This window comes from Protomyctophum parallelum, assembly GCF_964188405.1.
Source record: "Protomyctophum parallelum genome assembly, chromosome: 6".
Classification (NCBI taxonomy): Eukaryota; Metazoa; Chordata; class Actinopteri; order Myctophiformes; family Myctophidae; genus Protomyctophum; species Protomyctophum parallelum.
In genome coordinates, this window is record NC_139701.1 from 29,178,750 (window position 1) to 29,201,810 (window position 23,061).

Below are 23,061 nucleotides of genomic sequence, written 5' to 3' on the forward strand. Positions count from 1 at the left end.
AAGTGCCACATAACTTTAATCATATACGGGCCAAATCTCCCATGACGTGTCCACATGATCTCATTCTGAAATGAACATTCTTACTAGAACATAGTGGGCGATATGACTTCACATCAATATCACCATTATGTCAAACCTTTGCCTCTATTACAATTAATGATGTTATTAAAACGGTAAATAGCATGATCTACAAGCGAGCAACGTGTCACATAGTATAATACAATTATTTTGTGTTGAATCGTTGATATATATAAAAAAAAATCAATTATATAAAAAATAACTGCTTCTCAATTATTCGATTTTGATCGAATAATTGAAAAATAAAAAAGACAGATGCCAGGTCATTGTTGACCTACCATCCTATAGTGTGTAGTTTAAATGTACATATTATTATTATTATTTCGACTGATATGTTTTTGGTTTACCTATGATCCTAGATTACTGTTTCTATGCATTTGATGTATTACCTGTTGACCTTGTCCCTCTTGAAACCCATTTACTGCTACCATTTATTGAGAAATTAGGATCTAATTCACGCCAGCATTTTTTTAATTTGAGCTCTTATTTTGAAAAGCCACATTTTGCCTCAACCGGAAGTGGGCTTATCCCGGCCAGCTTTACGTTGCCAAGACAACCTTTGTTTACATGATCGGATCCATGCCGGTACACTATAGACCTCCACTTCGTCGGTTCGTGCCGTCAAAGAAATGCTGTTTTGACCAAAAATGCCATCTGGGACAAGGAATAGGAGATACAGGCGATTGAAAGAAACGGATAGAATGGATTCTTATGGCGACGACGATCTAAGATGAACGATCCAGTGCTGTGCTAACAACACAGCTAGCTAACCGGCTAACGTGAGTAGCATTATGGCTCGATCGACTAAATGCACTATAAAAGTGCAATTGCCGAAGGGCTACGGCAATGGCGGCAAGTGTTAATATCAAAATGAGGCTTCAATTGCCGAAGGGCTTCGGCAATGGCGGCAAGGGAGTTAAGAACATCTACTAAATGCCTAAATTGTAATTAATCATTCAATTAATCATAACATTGGTTATGATTTGGTTCTAAATGTTGTCCTAAAATGTATTAGAAATAAATAAATAATGGTGTCGCGAGACACGGCCAAAGCATTTTTATTTCTGGGGCTCAGATCTACACTGTAAATCCCCAGTGTTCATTTATCTCAGATGGAACCAAAATGGGTTCATTTGGAATATCAATAAATATCAGTTTTAAATATCAGTCATTTAGCTGGGGGTCCGGGGACCCCCCCAACACACCCCTGGGGGTCCGGGGACCCCCCCAACACACCCCTGGGGGTCCGGCGACCCCCCCAACACACCCCTGGGGGTCCGGCGACCCCCCCAACACACCCCTGGGGGTCCGGCGACCCCCCCAACACACCCCTGGGGGTCCGGCGACCCCCCCAACACACCCCTGGGGGTCCGGGGACCCCCCCCAACACACTCCTGGGGTCCGGGGACCCCCCCCAACACACTCCTGGGGTCCGGGGACCCCCCCCAACACACTCCTGGGGGTCCGGGGACCCCCCCCCAACAAACCCCTGGGGTCCGGGGACCCCCCCAACACACTCCTGGGGGTCCGGGGACCCCCCCAACACACCCCTGGGGGTCCGGGGACCCCCCCCAACACACCCCTGGGGTCCGGGGACCCCCCCAACACACTCCTGGGGGTCCGGGGACCCCCCCAACACACTCCTGGGGGTCCGGGGACCCCCCCCAACACACCCCTGGGGTCCGGGGACCCCCCCCAACACACTCCTGGGGGTCCAGCGACCCCCCCAGCACACCCCTGGGGGTCCGGGGACCCCCAGGGGTGTGTTGGGGGGGTCCCACATTGAGGACCAGTGCTGAACAGCAGTGGTTCTCAAACTGTTGAGGCTATGACCCCCCAAAATAATCCACCATGATAAGCACTTGGAATGTAGGAGTTGACAGTTGGCATTCAATTTAGTTTGACCCGGTTCCACAGATAAATATTTTGAAGTTGCCCTTTTGGTTGCTATGCTATGCTATTGCGTGTTTCTCTCTCTGTCTCCCACTGTGCACTGTCACTGAGAAGTCATTATATTCTTCAGGACGTCTCGTGTATCGAGATAATACAAATACAATTGTTTTGAAGTCTGTTATATACTGACAACTTTCCAATTCAGAATGACTGATTTAAGAGCCTCTTTAAGTTTTTCTTCGATTGTTTATTCAGGCACATACTGATAGTGCCACTAAGCCAACCTTATTGCCACTAAGCCAACCTTATGCATGCATTATTGCATTTACTTTGTTATTTACTTTTACTAGAGTTTGTGGCACTACACAACCCACACACCTACGTTGCACCGCTGATCAGAACAATATTATGTCTGAGTCATAGTGTCGGGAGCTTTGAGAGAGCACCCGTTGTACCCGTCTGTCTGTGCCCCGTATGGTCTAATATTATCGTGAGCATTAGTGAGGACTATGAAGATAAGTTTATGTTTGGTTTGTATGTATTGTCCTGGTCTTTTCATTTTCATGCATGCTTGTTTAAAATTCGATAAAAAGTAAATGGAAAGAAAGAAAAGAAAATGGGTTTCAATATAATATGACTTTCATTTTGTTCTCTGTCATTTTGCAGGAAGTCCATGAAATCCTGAAGGAGTACGAGCTGAAGTACTGCTTCGTGGATCGCAACAAAGGCACAGGTAAACCCTAACTGCAACACACACACACACACACACACACACACACACACACACACACACACACACACACACACACACACACACACACACAGTCAGACGGAAGTTTCCTTGGCCTACGTGTCTCTTTCCTGGGCAGTCGTAGATGGAGCCTATATATAGCTAGCTACAAAGTAGAGTGAGCCAAGCACCTGAAATGCAACACCTTTGGAAAGCACAGGGAACTGTAAACAAGTGAGATATCAAAGCACCATTACGGTGGCAGGGGGGTGATTACCCGGGAGGCAAAGGGCACCTCAGAGGGTTTCTGAGGACCTGTTTAAATTTACCCAACAATTCCTGTGTGGGGAAAATTCAAGCTGCACATCTCCTCCGTCTCTGTGTCCGACCTGCACTGTACTCTCGCTCGTCATACCTTCGGCTGCCACTATTATTCTTCAATGTAGTCTTTCTCTCTCTCTCTCGCTCTCATTTTCCCTGTATCGTTTAGTGACTCCTCTTCCCCCGTCTCTCTCGACATAAACAGAGCGTTGCTCATTGCATTTCAAAGATTTAGCTGTGTTGACAGCTAGCATCTGGGCCGTTCATCATTAGTCTCTTGCATTTAGTTTGGAGTTCAATTTCCATATTAATGTCTTCAAAGATGATCACTTCAGGAGGACTTAAAAGGTGATGTTCTCCTAAGATCAACACTATAAAGATTCTGGTATGATAGAATGCTGCAGGAAAAGGATGAGACGTTTAACTAAGCATGTTTCTGCTGCTGTGTAAGGTTGTGAAGTTGAACCTCCCTATAGCTCTTGTAAACAGATGTTAGATTGAAGCTGATTGTTGAGGATTTGTCAGAAGAACTAACAGGGAACCACAACATTTCAAAAGAGCATTTTAACCACTTACTGTATACTTGTTGGCTGGGGTCCCCCACGGGTCTATACCTCCTGTTTGTCTTCACCTGTCTACAAGCTCTCCTCTACAATTTACAATTTTACAATTTAGGCATTTAGCAGACGCTCTTAATCCAGAGCGACTTACATTTAACCAAGAACAAAAGCATGGGAATACATCACATAAAAGCATTTATCAATATCATGAAACATGCGTAAGCTAAGAAAGTAACAGTGGAATATCTATATAATGAAACTATACATACACTATACATATAAACTATACATATTTACTACTATGCTATACATATGTACTATGGCGTGCTATGACTATATACAATACAATTATAGTGCTGTCTACATAACATGCTATAAGTCTGTGTCAAATGCTATCTAAGCCAACAGAAATGCTATCTAAGGGGTTAGGGTAAGTGCTATGGGCCATGATGGAGTCTGAAAAGGTGGGTTTTCAGGCTACGGCGGAAGATTGGGAGTGATGCTGCAGTTCTGACTGCAATGGGAAGTGCATTCCACAGTTTTGGAGCCAGAAGGGAGAAGAGTTTGGGACGTGTGGAGCGTTGTCCCGGCGTTTTTAGTGAGGGTACTTCCAGTTTCCCTGCGTTGGCTGATCTGAGTGCGCGGGAGGGTTTGTAGGGTTCAATCATACTTGTAAGATATGGGGGAGCCATACCTTTGGTTGCTTTGAATGCCAGCATCAGAGTTTTGTATTCTGTGCGGGCAGCGACCGGGAGCCAGTGGAGGGAGCGGAGCAGGGGGGAGACATGTGAGAATTTTGGCTGGTTGAAGACCAAGCGAACTGCTGCATTTTGGATCAGCTGGAGAGGCTTAAGTGCACATGCTGGTAGGCCAGTGAGGAGGGAGTTACAATAGTCGAGTTTTGACAAGACTGTTGTCTGGATTAGGAGCTGGGCTGATTCCTGGGTGAGGAACGGTCTAATTCGTCGTACAGTATGTTATAGAGTGTGAACCTACATGATCGAGTGACAGCTGTGATGTGAGCTTTGAACGAGAGCTGACTGTCCAGGACAACACCAAGATTCCTGGCTGTTGGGACAGACGTTACCAGGGCGTTGTCTACGGAAATAGTTAGCTCCCGCATAGGGCAGGACTTAGCTGGGAAGAAGAGAAGCTCAGTCTTGTCTGGGTTCAGCTTGAGGTGGTTGGAGGACATCCACTGTGAGATGTCAGCCAGGCATGCAGTGATGCGCTCTTCCACCTGAGTGGCAGAGGGGGGGAAGGATAGGAACAGTTGTGTGTCATCGGCGTAGCAGTGATAGGATATATTGTGAGCAGAGATGATAGTGCCAAGGGATTTAGTGTACAGTGAGAAAAGGAGGGGACCAAGTACAGATCCCTGTGGGACCCCAGTTTGGATGGTTCGGGGGGATGATAACAGACCTTTCCAGGAAACCTGGTAGGTCCGGTCGGTGAGGTAGGAGGAGAACCACTTTAGTGCCGTTCCACCGATGCCTAGCTCCGCTAGGGTGTCTAGGAGCAGCTGGTGGTTCACTGTGTCAAATGCTGCTGATAGGTCTAGGAGAATCAGTACTGCAGTACTGCAGAGTGTGAACTATGTTCACTCTCCTCTATGTGCACTCACCCAAGAACATATCACAACGCATCTCAGTGTGACGTGTTGTGAGCTTGTAGATCCAATATTTTCAGCTTTAGGCTTACGGTTAAAATGGCATAATTTTCTTTTTTTTTGTATAGTAGAAATACAAACGCGTGTGTGTGTGTGTGTGTGTGTGTGTGTGTGTGTGTGTGTGTGTGTGTGTGTGTGTGTGTGTGTGTGTGTGTGTGTGTGTGTGTGTGTGTGTGTGTGTGCGTGTGGGTGTGTGTGTGTGTGTGTGCGTGCGTGTGCGTGCGTGCGTGTATTGGGTCAGTAGGAAAGTCAGGAAATTAACTTTAATTCGACTTTATGGTGTGTACTAGTATGTGTGGTGTGTGTATTATGTTTTAATGGTGTTTACAGTACGTGTGTTGTGTGTATTATATTTTAATGGTGTGTACAGAATGTGTGGCGAGTGTGTATTTGTGTGTCAGGAATTGTCTGCATGTCGGAAGATTACTGACGGCTCCAATTAGAGGTGTAGAGGATTGATTCCAAGTCTTCTGGGATTGTCACCGTATATACTATATATACTGTGCGTTCGTGCATGCGTGTGTGCGAGCGTGTGTGTGCGTGCGAAAGCCTTGATCCCCCATCTAGCTTGTCACCTCCTTCAGGAACCCCCCTCAACTCCTATGTTAGAACACCCATCCCATAAGGTCAAACTTAAGGAATGTGCTGTTGCCATGAATTCACCCCTGTGTGTGTGTGTGTGTGTGTGTGTGTGTGTGTGTGTGTGTGTGTGTGTGTGTGTGTGTGTGTGTGTGTGTGTGTGTGTGTGTGCGTGCATGCATGCGTGCGTGCGTGCGTGCGTGCGTGCGTGCGCGCAAATGTTTTTGTGGCCTCACAAGCTATAGGATCAGTGTGTATGATGGCTGGAAAAGCTCTCAGACTAACCGTTTATACAATTTGACAATGGAATCATTCTCTCTCTCTCTCTCTCTCTCTATTTCCTGCTCTGTCAGTCTCGCTCTCTTTATCACTCTGGTATACAGTCAGTGTTGCTGACCTTGAATGAAATAACTCACTATCCTCCCTTTTCTCTCACTTAATTGGCCACATTCTCTCACTGTTTCAATCTTTCTGTCTGCCTTTTCTTAAACAACCTCAGTCTCATCCAGAACACCGAGGTAATCTTAGATCTGCCCGTCTGACCCCGGAAGTCTTAACACGACCCTTGCTACTGGTGACATTTAAGTGGACGTGTCCGCCAGGCTTCTCTCTGTTTGCTTAACAGCTGCTTGTTGGAGCAATCACTGACCATGGCTCCTCCTGTCACTACGCCATTATAGCAAACAGTACACAAGCACAACTTCTAGAGGGTTTGTTTAAAGCACTTACGACTTATATCGTTAGTGACACAGATTGTTAATGAAGTAAACATGGCAACCTAGAGGTGTGCATACAGTCCTGCAGCTGAGCTGTGTCATCTGTCATCGCCTTTAATTTGGGGTGTCTACTCTGGTTGTGTGTTTCAGTTTGTTTTGGTATCTTCAGCACCCTCTGGTGGTTTTATTTGTGGACAGCTTGACATGCCTACAGATTAACTAACAGCGTACTTGTTACAGTCGTTTTTCATCGCTTCACGGTGCACCACAAGCAAATGATAAAGGGAACGGTTCCCTGGTGAGTGCAGCCATGTATAAATGTATAGACAATGCCGTGTTTCGGTGTCAAAGACGGACAAGGTATTAATCATTCCATGGGGCGTCGGTTTGTTCAAAGATGCATTGGTTATTGTATCCAATAAGCCTTATTGGCTCCCCCAGCGAAGTAGGAGGCTGTGAAGAACATACTTATTACCTGTTGTTACAACCCCTGTCTCTAAAGGTGCAACAGGAGGGGAGACCCATGAAACCATTAAAATAATCAAGTAATTTATCAAAATAAGGAGATTAAAGCTGCTATATAAGCAATAATAATTATGTCAAAAACGTAATGACTTTTTATTTAATTTTTTTTGATATTCAGACAGCCAGCAATGGGTAAAACGCTCCCAAAAACACGTTAGTCTCTTTGACACATCTAGGAGCCGCAATCTGCTTTCAAAGATTTTCCTAGAAGCTTTGTCATTGGTCGATCTACTTCCTGATTGGTTAGTCATTTCGACCATGTTTTTTTCAACCAATGACAAAGCTTATAGGAACATCTTTGAATGCAGATTGTGGCCCCTAGATGTGTCACAGAGACTAAACTTTTTTGGAGCATTTTACAAAAAAAAGTCATACAAATTTGGACATAATTTGCTTATAGCTACTTTAACTACCTAAAATGGATTATGTGCATCATGTACAGCCTCAGTAGATTCAGAGGTATCGGTGAGTGTGTGGGCGTAGAATATGTTGTGTGTGTGGCTGTGGCAAGGCGTGAACTAAACTAATAAAGTGTGCAGCGGGGTGGAGAGAGGCCGCACTGGGACCTGGCAGCAGCCTTTGTGCTGAAGGATACGCACAGACTCAGGTGTACTGTCTACCTATGGTGACCAGACTGTTTGGCTGGGATCATCCCGGTTTCAAGCTGGCCATAGCTGGGTGTCCTGAGTCAGGACAAATATCAACATTGACTACTAAATTGTCCCGGTTTTCACCACAATAAAAATAATAACTAGTCTAGTTTTGATTGCTTGCATAGATTTTTTATGTTCTGTTGGAAACTATGGGCTCCACTAAACCCCTTATCCCTAAACTTCTTTGCCTTTTTTTACTACTTTGCGAAACTTTTTTGAATAGTTAAAATGGCCAGTCTACAAGCTCACAACGTGTCAATGTAGATGTAGGCTAGAACATGAACTATTCAAAAATGTTTTTCAAAAAAGGCAAAGAAGTTTAGGGATAAGGGTGACGAAAATGGAGCCCGTAATTTACCATTTTCCATTTACACTGGAGCAGCTCGCACAGTTTAAGCCTTTTATTCATTTCTTGCATAACCCCCACACGCACACGCGCGCGCGCGCACACACACACACACACACACACAACTCCAGAATAGCACAGAAAGCACTAACCGATTATATCACACACTGGTATCACAATTGGCAATGAGAGAGATGGAGTAGGTAAAAGGGGAGGATGAGAGCGTTTCCTGGCGCCATCGATCCCACCTTGCACAATGCTAAAACATACTGAACACTTAGCAGGGAATTAGCTAGGAAACCTCTTTAGCCAGCCAGCCAGGGTCATCTATCTGTCTGTACTGGTCTGTCAGGAAAGGGCAAGGTCAGACTAATTTGTTTACATTTAAGTGAGGTGGGGGATGGCCAGAAGAGGGCTGGTGTTTAAATCGACAATATGTTCCTCACATTTATTCACAAAATGTATGAATAACTGTAAGAATTAGTGTACAGTAAGAACTTATTTTTGTCTGAAAGTACACACTAAAAAATGGCTGGGTCAAAATAACCCATCTTGGGTTATTTTTAACCCCCCTCCTGGGTTACAAAGGGACCTATTCAACCCCTGGGTTATTTTGACGCAACAAAATGGGTTATTAATTTTGGCCCATAACTTGGGTTATAACTTGGGTTTTAAAAATAACCCATTCAGAGGGTCAGCATAACCCAACTTCCAAGTTATTTTGACCCATAATAGAGCACCGAAGTCCTGACGTCACTGTCGGTAGAGGGCGTCAGTCCCCAGGTTCATGTATTTTTTATTTGCATTATAATCCCCATAGGGGGATTTTAGATCTCTTCATATAAGAACTGCGTTTGAAAAATAAACCGATCACTGCGGCATTTTCACTCATATGGATATGAAGCATCGACTGAAGGTGGAAATGTACAAATATACCCAGAGTAACAAAATAAGCGTTAGAAACGAGTCAAATAACCCAGAGACTACATTTCCGGGTAGGCGGGTGGCTGCATCTGCCTGTCGCACAACATAAACTGAATGTTAATTACGTTTATTTGTATTTTTATTTTATTGATATTTAATGTTTCGTGGTTAGTACGAGTTGAGTCACCACCAGCTGAGCTTATGTCAGCGAGGAATCTCAGGAACGCAATGTGTTGACGGCTGGGCGTGACGTATATTAGCAGCGACATTGCCTTCATATGTAGTTTCAAGGCTTTTGCGGCCACATTAATTCCATTTTCTCCAGAAACTGGCTGTATCAAATATTAATGAACATCATTAACGACACACAGCCACCCCCCTGACCGAAAGGCCGAGATGATCGGTTTATTTTTCAAACACAGTTCTTATATGAAGCGATCTAAAATCCCCCTAAGGCGATTTCAATGCAACTAAAGAAATACATGAACCTGGGGACTGACGCCCTCTACTGAAAGTGACGTCAGACTTCGGTGCTCTATGTCGGTTATGAATGGAGCATTTTTGGTTCAATCAATCAATCAATCAATCAATCAATCAATCAATCAATCCAAACTCTGTGACCCAGCAATAAGGTTACTCTCAGAAAAATAACCCAGAAATCTTATAACCCATGAATTGGGTCCCTATATCCCAGGAAATGGATATGGCTGGGATGGGTTACATAAATATCCCAAGTGTTTTTACTGTGTATAGTTGCCTGCAAGAGGCATGAAAACTGTTGGAGCAACCATCAACAACAAACCCTTTCCAACAGATACTATACATATGAATGGGAAAAGGGGAGAGAGACTGACCAAACAAACAGACATTTACATATGAGGGGGACCAATAAATAAGAAGAATGCAAAACGTTACAATTCATGTTGAATAAATAAATAGCAATTCATCGCAGTTCGTCGTATTACAAAGCAGCTTCACGCTGTAAAGTGCGAGTGAAAAGATGGTCAGCATTCAGGAGGCGCACAGCCTCGGGATAAGTGCTATTCTTAAAGCGGGAGGTATTGCACTTTAGACACAGCGCAGTCTCTTACCTGAGGGCAGGGGTGCGAAAAGAGAGCAGGCAGGGTGGGAGGGGTCGACAATCACCTTCTGCATCCTGCGCTTAGTGCGTAGGGAGTAGATAGAGGAGACGGATGGGAGGTCGAGGCCAATGATTTTTGACGCTGTGCGTATCACCCTTTCCAGCTGTTTCCTCTCTAAGGTCGCATTCATACCAGAGAGCTTTGCTGCGATTAAAACGAATCCTGCTGCGCATTGTCAGAAAGTGCGCTTCGTTTGGCAGGTGTGAAGGCTCATTCGAATCCTAATGCGCAGCAAATAACCGCATTTTACTCCGTCCAAAAACGTGGGTTTTGCTTCGCTTCGAATCGCACTTGACTACGATTCGGTGCAGGTGTGAATGCAATCCGCAGTAAATAAAGGAAATGAAGCAAACATAATGTGGCGGGTGAGGAGCTGAACACAGTTGGAGACGGTTAAGGCATATTTTACGCAGCGCAAAGATGTCCCGTTACTGTGGATAGACGTGGTCGAATAAGGAGACTGAAGCCCTGATCGAAATGAGGACGTGTAGGCTACATTAATCAATTGCTTAAGAAAACACATAAAAACACTGCAGTGTATTATAGCCTACATAATATTCTGTCTGTCTGTCTGTGCGTGCCGTAAACATGGAGTGCTGTCACTGTGTGGGACTGGGGAGTTATATCAGTGCGCTCATGCAGCGCTGTGCCTCCATGCCCAAAAGAACAGTGTGTGGCGGCTGCGTGCGTAGAGAGAGAGAGAGAGAGAGGGGGGGGGGGGGTCCCAGGCGGCACGACACACACACGTTATGAGTGTAATTTTATCACCATAGATTTCACTGTGTAGGCTATAGTTTATGAACGGAACACATTGATAAAGGTCCCCCCTGCTGCGTTTCCAATTGCTGCGAATGACAGTGTGAAGGCAAACCGCAGCCAATTAAATATGCAAGAATCCCCTTTCCCCGCCCATACGGTTCTGAGTCTACCGAAGTATTAGGTGAGAATGTGACCTAAGATGGTGTTGTTTCCATATACCACACTGAGACTGAGAAGACGAGGACACTCTCCACAGTGGCTCTGTAGATGTGAACCAACGCCTCCCCAGTCACACCAAACTTCTTTAAGAGGCGTAGGAAGTGAAGCCTCTGGTGGGCTTTACTCAAGATGTTACTAGTGTTAACTTCCCATTTCAGGGAGCAGCATATAGTGGTGCCAAGGAATTTAAAACTGTCGACCCTTTCAACAGGCTGGTCATCGATAACCAGGGATGGGGGCATGATCTCGTTTTTCCGGAAATTAAAGATCATTTCTTTGGTCTTAGCCAGGTTTAGAATAAGGTTATTCGATGGGCACCAGTCTAGAGGGCTGAAAGTTATCCATCTCAACATTGGACAGGTGATTACAGACAATGCGTTCTTCATCAAGCCTGTAGTCATTCATGCTAACAGCATTGGGCTTCTTAGGAACAGGGATAACCACAGCAAACATGTTTCTGCTTGATACGATGGCTGAGTCCTGTTGTGAAATACCCTGGTGATAAATACACTGCTGTACTGCATGAGTGTTTATCTCCGCCAACAAATTGTGTGAAAATGTCAGCTTTCATTGTGATTTTTGTATACCAGTGTTATACCCATCAGATGGTCCTGGTGTGAAAGGAGTTGATCACTAAAAGGAACCTTTTTTGGTGCAGCATTAATAAAACCTTTGCAGCCAGAGAAGGATGTGAGAAAACATCCCACAACCAAACATTAGCAGAGGCAGACTTTCAGAAAATCTACCTCTGTTGAGTCCTCTCTCCATCACTGAATCCAAATACACCTGAGGCTCTTAACAACAAAGTCTGGTTTCATGCGTACCTGCATATTGGATGCAGAGCTAAAGAGGGCAAACATTTACTATACCATCCGCCAAGACAAGAACAGTATGTAACACTGTCATTAAACAAATGCCTCAAAAACCATAAAGATGCCAGCGAAAGAATCTATCGCTGTCTGCTTTACGTTTGAGCAGCCAGGGAACCCACTGTGTTCTGTCTCTTCGTTGGAGATATACCTGCTGCCAGACAATCCACCCACCTTTATCTCCATCCAATGTGTAGCTTATTATGCTAAGCTTTCTCTAGTTATGTTGTCAATTGCCAACTCCCTTGAAATGTCCCCTATTTTCTTCCAGGCCCCCTTTTTTCGACTGGTCCCTTGCTTACCGTACTCACTGTATGCATGATAATATGTTACAAACTTACAGTAGCATAGTAACTTGCTAATAGTATCCAATACTGCTTCCTTTTGAACTTGTCTTGTGTTCTCATTTATCTGGCTGTTATTTTTTTGCATTCATGTGTGGGTGCTTAATGCCTTTAGGTGGTCTTCTGCTCTAATTGAAATTACTGTGTGCAAGAGGCCTGACATTCTCCTGTAACCCTGTGACCAGAGTCCGCTTCCACCGACTTATTAGGGCATACTTAGCGTGTGCAGTGTGCATGTGTCTGTGTGTCCTTGTGTGTATATGTGCAGGGCAAAATCCAGAGAGTCAATTTAACTCTGTAAGAAACACTCTTAGTTAAATAAACACCCAGGCTTTTGCAGTGTGTGTGTTTTGGCAAGTCCTGCACTGTTTGTGTATGCTTCTCTCTCCATGTGTGACGTTTCTTTCGGGCCCAGCTCTTAATGATGATACATTTTTTCCATCATACCCCAGAGCCAAGTTTACACTTCTTCTTCATTGTCATCTCTCTCCATTTCAGTCTCCCTCCATCCCTCGGTTATTCTATAGCCAGAAGACGGCAATTCAAAACTCTGTCCTATCTCTCATTCCCAGCCTCCCTCTGTCTTCCCCTTCCCTCCCTATACTTCTCCTCTTCACTTATCTTTTCCTTTTTGCTCATTTACCTACACTACCACTACCTTTCACCCCTCCTCCCTTCCTCATGCACTCTCTTGTTTTTCCTCTCTGATGCCTGATTTATACTCGGTTGTGTGCCAGTATCAAGCATGAAAATAGCCGATCTACAAGCTCCTCAGAAAGTGTTGCACCTATGTGTGTACTGACATTGTAAATCGGACACACTGCCGTGCACCTGTGTATACATTTTCCAGCCTCCTCTCCCTGCCCTGAATGCCCTGTCCTCCCTCCTTTCATCCTCCATTTTGCCATCTTTCCCCTCTTCCATAACTCTAGTCTATCCCTCCTGGCTGCTTCCCTCCTTTACTCCCTCCAACCAAGGTAAATTGTGGTCCATTTGCCAGCAGCTTGTTAGCCAGCACTTGGCCCAGTTTAAAATGTTCAGCGGTCCATGCACCTTAATTGGCCGGTAGTCCGAGTCTGGCAGTGACCCACAGGCTCGACTCCTGATCCAGACGGCCTTTACTGCATGTCACTCCCCCATCTCTCTCCCCCATTTCCTGTCAGCCTACTGTCTGTCTCTCTATAAAAAATATAAAATAAAGGCAAAAGCTGCAAAAACACATTTAAAAAAGAAAAGTCCTATCTGATTGCATTAAATGACTTTGCACATCCAAAATATTGATATCAGCTTCTTTCAGTGCCTGCCCTCTGGGTTGCCAAGTTTTTCTTGTCAGAATCTTGTTTAAAAAATCCCTTTTAATTACTAATAATTAATGTGGTTTTAGGCTGTTTGGTTTTGCCATCAAAATATCCTCATAAAAGAGATGTTTCACACTCACAAATGATTCTTTGAGTAATTTAAACGTTTAACTCAGCTACTATCTAGTGTGCCATTTGGGGGGCAGCATGGCTCGCTGAACATTTCTGTATGAATGATGCAAGCAGATGTATTTTTTATTTCATCTTAATTCGGTCTTTTTGATTTTACTCTAGAAATAGGCTCATCTTTGCCAGGAATTGGGCTGGATGTGTATTTCTATATACATACTCAGCCGCAGAGAAGTCAATAACCCATTTCAGGCTTGATACTTTTGATAAATGAAATGGCTTCAGGAGTTTGTGCATAGAGTTGACATAGCATGCATGTAGCAATCCTTGTATCGGCATGTAAAACAAGGATCAGTATTGAGGAATGATAACATTACGGGACTAAATAGCTTACGTTTTCTTAGCCTTGCATGGCCGGACAATATCAATGCGTGGATATTAGTCTTGTACTTTCCTGTGTTAGACTTTTTTCTAAGGGGCTGTTACAAAAAGATTAAAACCAACTGTAGGTCGCATTTACTATGAAAACCTGCATTTCCATGTGTCACGTCACACCTATATGCTCATGCCTCATGACATCACACCTCCATATATGCTCACGCCTCATGACATCACACCTCCATAATATGGTCACGCCTCGTGACATCACGCCTCCATATATGGTCACGCCACGTGACATTACACCTCCATATATGGTCACGCCTTGTGACATCACGCCTCGTGACACGTCACACCACCATATATGGCCATCTCCATGAATGAAGATCACGACACTGACCTCATCTAACCATGGATAACCATACTACTGCTGTTATGTCGGCATCCATCTTTGTTGTGAAAAAGGAACAAATCTCTTGCAACAGGTGATAAGCCCGCCTAATATTTGCATAGGGCCCTGGTTGGTTCTAGCCTGGTTCCAGACAAATCTGGTCGGTGCTTCACTACTACGGGGGGCGCAAAGTCGTCCCGCAATTGAACAGGGCCAGACTTAATCTGCCTGGAGCAATTGCAAAGTCAGATTCGCCTGGCTACGTGAGGCTAACGTTTTATACTGATGACCTTTATTTAGTCCAATTTGACCCAAACAAATAGTCATTTGAAAATGCTTTAGACAAAGCAGAGACAGACCTGGTAAACAAGCTAAATTATTCTACTTGCATGTCATTTGCATAGTAAATTTAAAAGCCTGAATGATCATATGAATTTGGGGAGGTTACAGTATAACTGATATTACCACGAAACAAAAAGGAATAGAGTGCAGGAGGTGGACGAGATAGGAGAGAAAGCAGTTCGGGGCAAAACAAGAGTAGATAGACACAGATGAGAGGAGAGACTACACCCCGGAGAAGAAACCCCAGAGGGAGCAGTTCTCCACAGCACATCAGACTGGAAGCAGGGAGGGGAAATCAATGTAGAAGAGGCTTAAAGCATTGTGGCCCAAATCAAGTGAAGATGTCCCAATATCCTTAGCAAAACTAAAGGTTGATCCTTTTATTCTAACTGGTTTGGAAGCTTATACTGGCTGGTTTGGAATGGTTAGAATATTCCATCATATCTCTAGTTTTTTTGTTTTTAATGTAGGATATTTCATACAAATCATTCAAACTGGTTTTCACTTGCCCTAAAGCTAGCATGCTATCCTGGCATCCTTTAAAGCCAGCGCTGCTCATGGTAGCGCTGTTATTCAGGTCGAGACCAAAAAGAGAGATTAGACGTTTGCCCGGGACCCAAACTAGTTTTAATTTATGGAATTTCTTGTATGTAATATTAAATATATATATTAAATGTATTAAAACTAATATTTTCCTTTTTTAATACAAAAAAAAAATCTTTTGGGATTTTTACTCGAGTCGTGACGCATAAAAATGGTCCGTGATCCACAAATGGGTCCCGACCCACTGTTTGGGAAACAGTGATTTACACTGAAGCAGAAATGAAAGAGAGACGGAAGCATATCAGCCCTATTGTTGGCGTCACATCATTCTTAGCTAAACAAGACATTCCTTTCCGTGGCCAGTGGCCACAATGAGGGGAATCTCCAGCCACAACCAGCGGGAAGGTTTCTCGGCTGTATGAAACTCTTTTAAAACGGCTTGATCCATTTCTGGAGTCATACTCAAACCACACTACACACAGTAATTATCAGCTTCCATGATTGAATTGAGTGATGTGCTCAGGAGGCAGCAGGAACTATTGTCAGTGAATTATAATATGCATGAATGCTGTTCAGCAGGTGAAGTCAGAGATTGAGCAGTTGGCTTGTCTATTATGTGTCCGTTATGTCAGTGTTTCCCAAACAGTGGGTCGGGAACCATTTTTGTGCTTCGAGAGTAAATATCCCGTTATTCTTTTTAAATAAAGAAATTCCATAAATTAGGAAAAGAAAACTTTTAAGAAGTAGTGAAAATAGCACATCTACAAGTTCAGAGCACACCACAATGAAACGCGCTGTGAGCTTCTAGACCGGCTATTTTCACTATCAAATTTAACTTTTGGGTCTCGAGCTGAAAAAGTTTGGGAACCATTGCGTTATGTCACAGAACATAGGGTAGAGTGGAGGAATACCGTACGTACGTGTTTGCTAGCCATTACAGAATTGAAAGAATTTGTTGCAGAATGCATTACTGCTTTGAAGAACAGCCAGGCAGTGGGCCAGTTAGAGATGTGCTAGACAGATTTAAAGTAAATCCATTTAATGGATATGAACTAAACTTAGCACTGTGTCACACTCACACCTGTCAAGCAATAGGCTACCAGAAGCCAGGGATTTATTTAACCTGTTATAGGGTACAGTGTGTTCTAATCTTTCCCCCCAGTGGTCCCCCCCCCCCCCCCCGTAAATAATCACAAATGCAAAGATGTAGAAAATGTTCTGGTGTTACAGGCATCTGTATTTCTGCAAAGTTCTCTCAAAAACCTGTATTATGTACAGTAGTTGACTGTAGCTGTGGAGCAGGTACCTGCCACCAAAATGTGGAACGCCCTACCAACAGTCATTAAGACATGCAAATCCCTTGACTCCTTCAAAACCACCCTCAAAAGGCACCTACGGACGGCTGCAATTCGAAACTGGCACCCGTAAAATCTGAATTTTACAATTTTGTGATGCACAGCAGGTTTGTTATCAACAAACCTGTCACCCATGGCTTTCTTGGATGGTTGCCGAGATGAATCTGTGTTTTTCAACCCTTAACGGCCCAATTCTAGCAGGTGTTGGGGCCTGTAATCCCGGATCAGACGGCTTGCTCTGTCAGGAACACGGTACACCTCAGAGATCTGGCAGACCGTTACAATGTTGTTCTAAAATCAGCAGAGCTTTTAAGTGGCCTGCAAACAAGGAAAGCCTTCCAATGCAATGTGTTTTAAACTTGCTGGTCATGTTCCCAGCTTTAACATAGGTCACTCAAGATCTCTCTGATAATCCCAGTTAACAGCTGCAGTTGTGAACTGTCCAGGATGGCTGAGATGGCTTCACACTTGGCTGAGGTGCACAATGTTATAAGACAGGCTTCACCATCCCACTGTCTCATTGACCCCTCCTTTTCCCACCTTGCCAAAATAAAAATAGACAGTAGTTTATTCAGTAGTTAGGACTGGTTGTGGGACAATGAGAGGAACATGGAGAATGTAAATTAAATTAAGGTTTTGATATTATTTGCATAATTATGTAGGGCACGTCATGATAATGTTCATAATGGATGTTGAAATAGGCCTACATAATTTCATAAAGTTTTTTACTTTTACCAGTAGATTGCAGATTGTATGGCACATTTCATACAGGCAGACATGTACTATGTATACTTCTATGATAACTCAATGTGCAGTTTCTCAGAATTACAATTAGACAGATTATAATATGGTTAGGTAGGTATAATGACAGCCAACCAAGAACCCTGCCACCCACCCATCTGTCTGATCTGTCCGATCGGCGATCTGTCAGTCAGTCAGTCAGTCAGTCAGTCAGTCAGTCAGTCGGTCAGTCACCTAACCAACCAGACTTTCAGCCGGTGGCTTCCATATACTATAGTCCTATGTGCAATGAAAGACAGAGGAATGTGTGCTAATTCTGCAGTGCTCCGGAACCAGGGCTCTGGGAACACAATGGTTTGGGTTATCCTGGGAATCCTGCCATTTCAATGGAGGCCTTTGTATTTGCTTCTGTGCTGTCCAGTAATGAAGACAACACAGCGCTGTGAGTGCAGCAAAAACTAATCGGCCTGGTGATTCTTTGTGTGTTGCGTGCGCGGCTGTGCGCGCACGTGTGTGTGTGTGTGTGTGTGTGTGTGTGTGTGTGTGTGTGTGTGTGTGTGTGAGAATGGGGAGAGAGAAAGACAAGCCAAACCACACAGTACAGGACAGACTTCATGAGTGTTCGTCACCCAAAATGGTACTAACATAACATATCATTGATGTCAGGTGTATGTTGTATGAATGAATGCTTTTTTATTTCCGTGTCTTAAAGACCCATGCCTTACAGGATCAAGACACCAAAAATATAAATATACAATATCACATTGACTTCCCACACAGAAACTGCACAAAACCAAAACAGAAATAAATATACATGAGATATGAGATATACTTTATTAGTCTCCCGAGGAAGAAATTTGTCTTAGACAAAGGGCCCGCATGCAAGCGTAGCCCTAGTCCATGTCGCCACAGTGCAGCGCCAAATACATCTTTCTTGCATCATAGAAAAAAAGAAAGAAAAAGAGGAAGAAGAAGGATAGGGGGGGTGGAGAGGGGGGGGGGGGGTAAGAAGACATCACATCACATTTCAAGTAAGATGATAATACTCGGCTGTGCAGACACGTTTCTGGGTGGGGATGGCGGGGGCATTATGTGTTTTCTTATGTGTTTTACTTGGATAAGCATGTTCTTTTTCAGGGGTTGGTGGGTGAGTTTTCTGTGCTGCTGAACAGAAGAGAGAGTTGATAAGAGAGTGGATTAACTGGGTGTTAATGATGCACGCTGTGGTATTCAGTAGAAGGAAGTTGAACCCAGTGCTGTATGAGGTGGCACCAGTTCACTACTCATGTGTAAACCTACTGTACTGTCCCCGAGCAAGCTTTTTATCTCTTCCGTTTACAGGATATAGTAATGTTAGTGTGTGTGTGTGTGTGTGTGTGTGTGTGTGTGTGTGTGTGTGTGTGTGTGTGTGTGTGTGTGTGTGTGTGTGGGCTGTGTCTTTGATTTGTACATGGACCAGGCATTCCAAGATAAATATTCGAAGTATCAACCATTACTTGGAAGTATAACAAACTTGGGGTATCGCTGTAGATTTGCCATACTGATATTCGGAAGCCTGGGCCATGTGCATAAACTGACCATGAGTGGTCTAAGAATAGCTGGCATGACAAAAAGCAAAGCCAAACAACTTGCCAAATACTGTTCTGTTTTGGCTGTTATAGGCAGTTTGTCTGTGTGGAGAAGGAGGTGCCATGTGTATCCTTAAGTGAACATGAACTGTCAACGCCGTTATATTTGTTTCCTTGTCAAATTAATTGTAATTTGTGGATTCAAATAAAGAAATCGAAATGTGTATGTGCGCACGCACACGCACACGCACACGCACACGCACACGCACACGCACACGCACACGCACATGCACATGCACATGCACATGCACATGCACATGCACATGCACATGCACATGCACAAATTCCTTCCATCTATCCATATATTCATCCATCATCCATCCAGATTTTCAGCCATCCATCTATTCATCCACCCATGCATCTATCCTGTACAATGCTTACAGTAGTGTCATGAGGCAGAGAACAGTTAGCAGATATTTTCCAGTCTGAGCACTGAGCAGCATTCGGAGCGCATCTTGGAACACCCACTCTCATAACTGCTCTTGCTATTATCACACATTAAGAGCAATTATTCAAACAGAGGCCCTACTGTTCACAGTATGAGCAGCACAGAATGCGTCCTTATGTGTTGAGTCTGTATATCTGCGTGAGTGCACATGTGTGCGTATGTGGTGCCTAATTTATACGCCGCCGTGTGACGACGACGTATAAATGAGGCTTGACGAGTCATTATGAGAGTCGCGCCTCTCTCCATGCCTCTATTTCCCCCTCATTTCTTCATTTTATCTGTTCTTTTTGTTTTCCCACTTTAAGTGGCAGCATCGCCAGAGTCGCTCTCTCGCGCTTCTAATTGCCTCCCCGGACAGCAACTTGTCACCACGCTCTACCCCTCTTTAACACCACCCCCCACCCCCCTCCACTTCGTCATCTGTCCATCTGTCTACTGTGTGAGTCAGTAGGCCTACAGTAAAATGCATGTAAATCAGGACAGCTCACACATGTGCCTGGAAGTCTTTGATCTATAGGCACTCTCTATATCTCCTCTCGCACGCACGCACGCACGCACGCACGCACGCACGCACGCACGCACGCACGCACGCACGCACGCACGCACGCACGCACGCACGCACGCACGCACGCACGCACGCACGCACGCACGCACGCACGCACACACACACACACACACACACACACACACACACACACACACACACACACACACACACACACACACACACACACACACTCTGGGGCACACCAAAAGCATCTACACACACCTGTCCTGTTACTATGGGTCTTATCTCTTTCAGTCAGGCAGGTGGATGCTGTATGCATGTTTATGTCAGTGTTGCACCTGATGTCCTCATCTAGATAGAGCTGATAGCAGTTGTTTATGCTAGGTGTATACTCTGTTGCGCTCCCAATCATGCACCAAAATAGCCGATCTACAAGCTCACAACACAATTCCTTGTCATATATTAATTCTCACCCTCAGGTCCTCATGCTTGTTCCTAATATATTACTTGTTTATTATACAACAGGTAGTTCCAAGCCTCGTTCCTGACGCATCACTGTCGTGCTAGTCTCGCGTATACAACTATTCCACAATCTCCGAATGCTATATAGTCTGGACCTATATGAGCTGAGTAACGGAAGCTGCCATTTCCGTTCACGAAAATATATTTTAAAGCTTATTTTTATATTTCCTTTTCTGCTAAGCAACAAGCTATATATGCTTAGATGTTTTCTATTTATATTAGGATAAATGTGCGCGACTGTAAAGACGAAACGGAAGCTCCATCTGCCGCTTTATAGTTTAATGCTCAATGCTGAAGTAAGGGTTTGGCTTATACCAGTGATTGAACACTGTACCCAGCTGGATCACAGGAAAGAACTCTTGTAATCTTGTAATCTTGCGTCATGAGTGCTTTTACTTTTAGTATATTTGGATGCCAATACTTGAATTCCGGACCTTTACTTGTAACAGAGTATTTCTACACTGTAGTATTGATACTTTTACTAAGTAAAATTCTTTTGGTACTTTCCCCACCACTGCATCTGCCTGAGGATCAGTGTGACATGAGAGACCAGTGGCAGTCTCTCCTGAGTTGTTTAGTTCCGTGAAGCTTCACAGAGCAGTGGGCCTTCACAGGGCTGAGATGGAATCAGAAGCTTCACAGAGCAGTGGGCCTTCACAGGGCTGAGATGGAATCAGAAGCTTCACAGAGCAGTGGGCCTTCACAGGGCTGAGATGGAATCAGAAGCTTCACAGAGCAGTGGGCCTTCACAGGGCTGAGATGGAATCAGAAGCTTCACAGAGCAGTGGGCCTTCACAGGGCTGAGATGGAATCAGAAGCTTCACAGAGCAGTGGGCCTTCACAGGGCTGAGATGGAATCAGAAGCTTCACAGAGCAGTGGGCCTTCACAGGGCTGAGATGGAATCAGAAGCTTCACAGAGCAGTGGGCCTTCACAGGGCTGAGATGGAATCAGAAGCTTCACAGAGCAGTGGGCCTTCACAGGGCTGAGATGGAATCAGCAGCAACACCTCGTGCACAGCGCCGGGAACGTTATGCATCAACAACTTTAAGGTGTCCACATTGTCTCCTTCAACTCCCCTGTCTCTAATTAGTTCATTAAGGTGTCCACATTGTCTCCTTCAACTCCCCTGTCTCTAATTAGCTCATTAAGGTGTCCACATTGTCTCCTTCAACTCCCCTGTCTCTAATTAGCTCATTCGGTAGGAAACATGACAGCACAATTACAGCCTTTGATGTGATTTCAGAAAGAAAAAAATATAGAAGAAGAAAAGATATACCGTGTGTATATATATTTTTTTATTTTCCTTCAACCCCACATACTCATTAAGGCATGGGGACTAATCGGTATTTTCAGAAGCAAATACCCATAATTAAGACGTTGCTGCTTTTGTTATATGCGTGTGGATTATTTTTTTCCTATTTTCTTTTGTTAATACTGTTCTTTTTGCAGTCCGTCAGTGCTAGCACGTGATTCTCTCTCTCTCTCTCTCTCTCTCTAGCTCACTCGCTCTCTTTCTTTCGCAGAGAAAGTATTGAACAGGATTTCACTTTGGTCCCACACCCCACCCCTCCGGCTGTATTGTGCTGTAGGAAACAACAATGAGAGGGAGCTTTAGAGTAGCACCCAGCCCATATTCCAACCATATCCTCATAAAGCCTAATGTTAGCTAGTGTACTTAGAGGGTTAAAAAGAGATTAGGCTCTCAGCTTGGCATAAGAGTGTGTGTGTGTGTGTGTGTGTGTGTGTGTGTGTGTGTGTGTGTGTGTGTGTGTGTGTGTGTGTGTGTGTGTGTGTGTGTGTGTGTGTGTGTGTGTGTGTGTGTGTGTGTGTGTGTGTGTGTGTGTATGTATGTATGTATGTGCGTGCGTGCGTGCGTGCGTGCGTAAGAGAGAGAGCGTGTGTGAGAGCATAGGACGAGTGTAATTGATTTGAGTGGAGGCAGTACGGAAGAAAGGAGAAAAGAAATACAGAGAGGGAGGGAGAGACGGAGAGAGACAGAAAAGCGTAGCCTGCATGTGCAATGATGAAATGTGGAAGGCAGAGGGAGGATACAGAGAGAGAAATATTCAGACAGGAAGTGGGGGATTTATTCTGATGCGGACAGACAAGGGAGAAGACGGAGAGAAAGACAGAAAGAGAATCATTGGAAGCAGAGAAAGTGACTGATGAGGAAAAGGACAAGACATGGAGAAAAGCAGATTCACAGTAGAGACGAGAGAGAGAGAGATACAGTGAGAGAGAGAGAGAGAGACACTGCGAGAGAGAGAGTCCGTCAGTCACGCCTCATGACACGCTCCATATATGGACAATACAGAATTCATTACATATCTGACCTCATCAAACACTGTACACTCAAGACACTGCCCCCACTGCCAGTGCAGAATTCATTCCATACTGTATCATGTTGATCTGACCCCCCATGCTAATGCGCCAGCGCTCACCCAGCGGT

General features: G+C 44.4%; 2 protein-coding genes across 2 annotated transcripts in view; one reads left to right on the forward strand and one right to left on the reverse strand.

Annotated features, from left to right (window-relative positions):
• lurap1 (leucine rich adaptor protein 1) overlaps nt 1-23,061 on the reverse strand; it is a 435,521-nt gene that overhangs the window by 74,218 nt on the left and 338,242 nt on the right. The window lies entirely within an intron of this gene.
• The window catches only part of raver2 (ribonucleoprotein, PTB-binding 2), a gene marked incomplete at its 5' end in the record, with an annotated part of 102,839 nt that overhangs the window by 11,694 nt on the left and 68,084 nt on the right, over nt 1-23,061 (forward strand). Inside the window, one exon of the mRNA XM_083766594.1 lies at nt 2,638-2,704. Within this exon, the coding sequence (XP_083622720.1) occupies nt 2,638-2,704 (67 nt within the window). The remainder of the gene's footprint in view (nt 1-2,637; nt 2,705-23,061) is intronic.